This window comes from Nanorana parkeri, unplaced genomic scaffold, assembly GCF_000935625.1.
Source record: "Nanorana parkeri isolate BGI_ZX_2015 unplaced genomic scaffold, ASM93562v1 scaffold2361, whole genome shotgun sequence".
Taxonomy (NCBI): Eukaryota; Metazoa; Chordata; class Amphibia; order Anura; family Dicroglossidae; genus Nanorana; species Nanorana parkeri.
In genome coordinates this window covers 27175-30336 of record NW_017308629.1, presented here as the reverse complement: position 1 = coordinate 30336, position 3162 = coordinate 27175, and the positions used below count along the sequence as shown (strand labels likewise).

General features: G+C 50.0%; 1 protein-coding gene across 1 annotated transcript in view; it reads right to left on the bottom strand.

Annotated features, from left to right (window-relative positions):
• The window catches only part of LOC108801502 (beta-arrestin-1-like), a 60020-nt gene that overhangs the window by 39014 nt on the left and 17844 nt on the right, over nucleotides 1-3162 (bottom strand). Inside the window, exons 7-8 of the mRNA XM_018573387.1 lie at nucleotides 3002-3061; nucleotides 1459-1526 (exon numbers count right to left, since the gene is read on the bottom strand). Of these exons, the coding sequence (XP_018428889.1) occupies nucleotides 1459-1526; nucleotides 3002-3061 (128 nt within the window). The remainder of the gene's footprint in view (nucleotides 1-1458; nucleotides 1527-3001; nucleotides 3062-3162) is intronic.

Sequence of the window (3162 nt, the reverse complement as noted above, 5' to 3'; positions counted from 1 at the left end):
GAGGTGGAGGAGGAGGAGGAGGAGGAGGAGGAGGTTGGAGGAGGAGGGTGGAGGAGGAGGAGGGTGGAGGAGGAAGGTGGAGGGATGAGGTCATGACGAGGGAAAGGAACAGAAGCTCCACAATTAGCGGCGGCTCCACCCAGACACACGAGAGCCATTATTGGGGTCAGCGGGGGCTGCTGGTCATAAAGCAGAGATGATTTTATATGGATATGAAGTCACATGGTTCATAATGTGCACAGGGAGAGCGTAGGACAAGGAAGACCCAATCTTCATCTAGAATTATCTCTCTCATTTATTTATTGAAGGCAGAGCAAAAAATTCAGTGATAGTATAAGTACAGAAATGCCACCCGAGTCATAGGCTGGGAATGTATGCATGGCAAGGCGGAGGTTTGACCTACATTGATAGTATAAGTACAGAAGGGCTGTCCATGCCATAGATTGGCGATGTTTCCCTGGGAAAGGTTTAGGCATCAGTTATAGTATAAGTACAGAAGGGCTATTAATGCCGTATAGGCTTGGAGAGTATCCCTGGGAAAAGTGGCCTTTGACCTCCGGTGATAGTATAAGTACAGACGTGCTGCTTGAGCCATAGTTTGGGAAAGTATCCATGGGCTTTTGCGGGGTTCAGCCTTCAGTGATAGTATAAGTACAGAAGTGCTATCCAAGCTATAGACTGGGAATGTATCTATATGAAGGGCGGGGCTTTGACCTCCATTCATAGTATACATACAGAAGTGCTATCCTAACCATAGACTTGGGGAGTAACCCTGTGAAGGGCAGAGTTTGACCTCCATTCATAGTATAAGTACAGAAGTGCTACTCGAGTCATAGGCCGGGAATGTATCTATGGGAAGGGCGAGGCTTTGACCTCCATTCATAGTATAAGTACAGAAGGGCTGTCCATCCATAGACTGGGAATGTATCTATGGGAAGGGCGAGGCTTTGACCTCCATTCATAGTATAAGTACAGAAGGGCTGTCCATCCATAGACTGGGAATGTATCTATGGGAAGGGCGAGGCTTTGACCTCCATTCATAGTATAAGTACAGAAGGGCTGTCCATCCATAGACTGGGAATGTATCTATGGGAAGGGCGAGGCTTTGACCTCCATTCATAGTATAAGTACAGAAGGGCTGTCCAACCATAGACTGGGAATGTATCTATGGGAAGGGCGAGGCTTTGACCTCCATTCATAGTATAAGTACAGAAGGGCTGTCCATCCATAGACTGGGAATGTATCTATGGGAAGGGCGAGGCTTTGACCTCCATTCATAGTATAAGTACAGAAGGGCTGTCCATGCCATAGACTGGGAATGTATCCCTGGGAAATGCTGGGTCCGGCCTCCAGTGATAGTATAAGTACAGAAGCCGAAGGCTGGGAGAGGATCCCCGGAATCAGATGACGAGCGATGTTTTGTACCGAATCAGAACCTCGAAATATATATTTTTTTACCTCTTATGGATCTTCTCCTCCAAAGTCTCGGCACAGAAAGCCTTCACTTCATAGTCCACCCCGCAGGCCTGGGCACAGAAAAGAAGCCGCGTCAGCGATAAGAACCTCATAATAACAATGTATCCGATATAATAGACACAAATAATGCAACTTTGTATCCACCGTGTCATCATTCAATGTATTCTTATTACATACAAGTAGGGATGTCCCGATACTAGTATCTGTATCAGGGGGGCCGATCCAGGCATTTTCAGGAGTACGTGTACTCGTGATCTCGCCCCGATTTTGTGTCCTCCCGTTACCCTAAGGAGAACGATGGGGAAAAGCCTTAACCCCATAGTTCTCCTTTAAGGCCGATACCGGCCCTTTAAATGTTCAAACAGCAGCGGCCGTCCGTGTTCCCGCGCTTGTGGGGACTTCGGCAGCCTTGTGGGGACCGGCAGATAGATGTCCATGGCAGTGCCGGTCCCATTCTTTATCTCCTCCTTCCCGATGCAGGCACAGCCATGGACAGCCCTGGGGGTGGAACTACCGCCCCGGGGCTAGAAGCTGGGGGTTCCCGCCCCCGCACTGACGGGGAGGATTGGGCCGGGAGATGGATGGGGCCCAGCAGCGCAGCGAGTCGGCCGGACTGGAGGTGGAGGAGGCCGCGGTCCCGGCATCGTCGGTGAGGTGGAGTGCCCGCGGAGCCACTGCAGATGTCCACGTCGCCCCGGGTGAGATCGACACGCGGCCTGGTGAGAGGGATTCTGCTGTGGGGACACGTATTCCGTTCTGGTGAGAAACTGCCATAGAAATCATCAGTCTGTCACATGTCCCTTTAAGAAAAAGTATCGGTGATTGGTATCGGCGAGTTCCTGGGGGACAGTGCTTGTACTTGGTCTTAAAAAAAAAAGTGTCGGAACATCCCTACATGCAAGCATTGCCAAGTACCTGGATGTGACCTTATGAACAAAAAGGAGCAATGCTCATGTGCTAACAAGGAACACGTTGACAGCAGGAGAAAGCAGAGTGACATAGAAATGAGCCCATCACTGTGCTGCTTCTTTCATTGTCCAATCACATGCTGGGGGGAGGGACAAGACCTGTAAGTGTCACCTTTATTGTAGCAGGAAAAAAAATCAGGTCTCCCGTCCTGCCAGACAGGGCTGTGCTGTGTGACGGGGCTGTGTAAATCGGAGGGCTGGATTGGATTGAATACAAATCGCTCGGCAGGTAACACAGTTCCCATATCTGTATCTCATCTGCGGATTGATCTGCTTGCCCGGCAGTTCACTGTTAATATCAACCGCAGACCGGTTCTCTGGGCCCGGCGCCAGGACCGTCCCCGTGAACCGAGGGCCAAATAATGAATTAATATCATTAGGCTGCTGCCTGCAAGACGCAAGCCGGCTCAGCCGAATGATAAGTCGAGTCCAGCTGAACAGCACCAATTCCCCTAGGTGTGCTACATGCTTCCAATGAGAGTCCACATGCGTTATCTTACATCCGGCCACCAGGGGGCAGACCAGCTCCTGGATCTTATGATATATATATAGCGTACCTTTCCAGTGTCCTCGGGACCCGGCTGAAGCGTCACTGAACAGGGGAGGTTCGGTGGGATCTGCAAGTGGGGAGAGAATTTAAAAAAATAAACATCGACTTTACATCATCCCAGGACTATAAATGATGGACTGTGCCGGGAAAATATTTACTAAAGTTCTC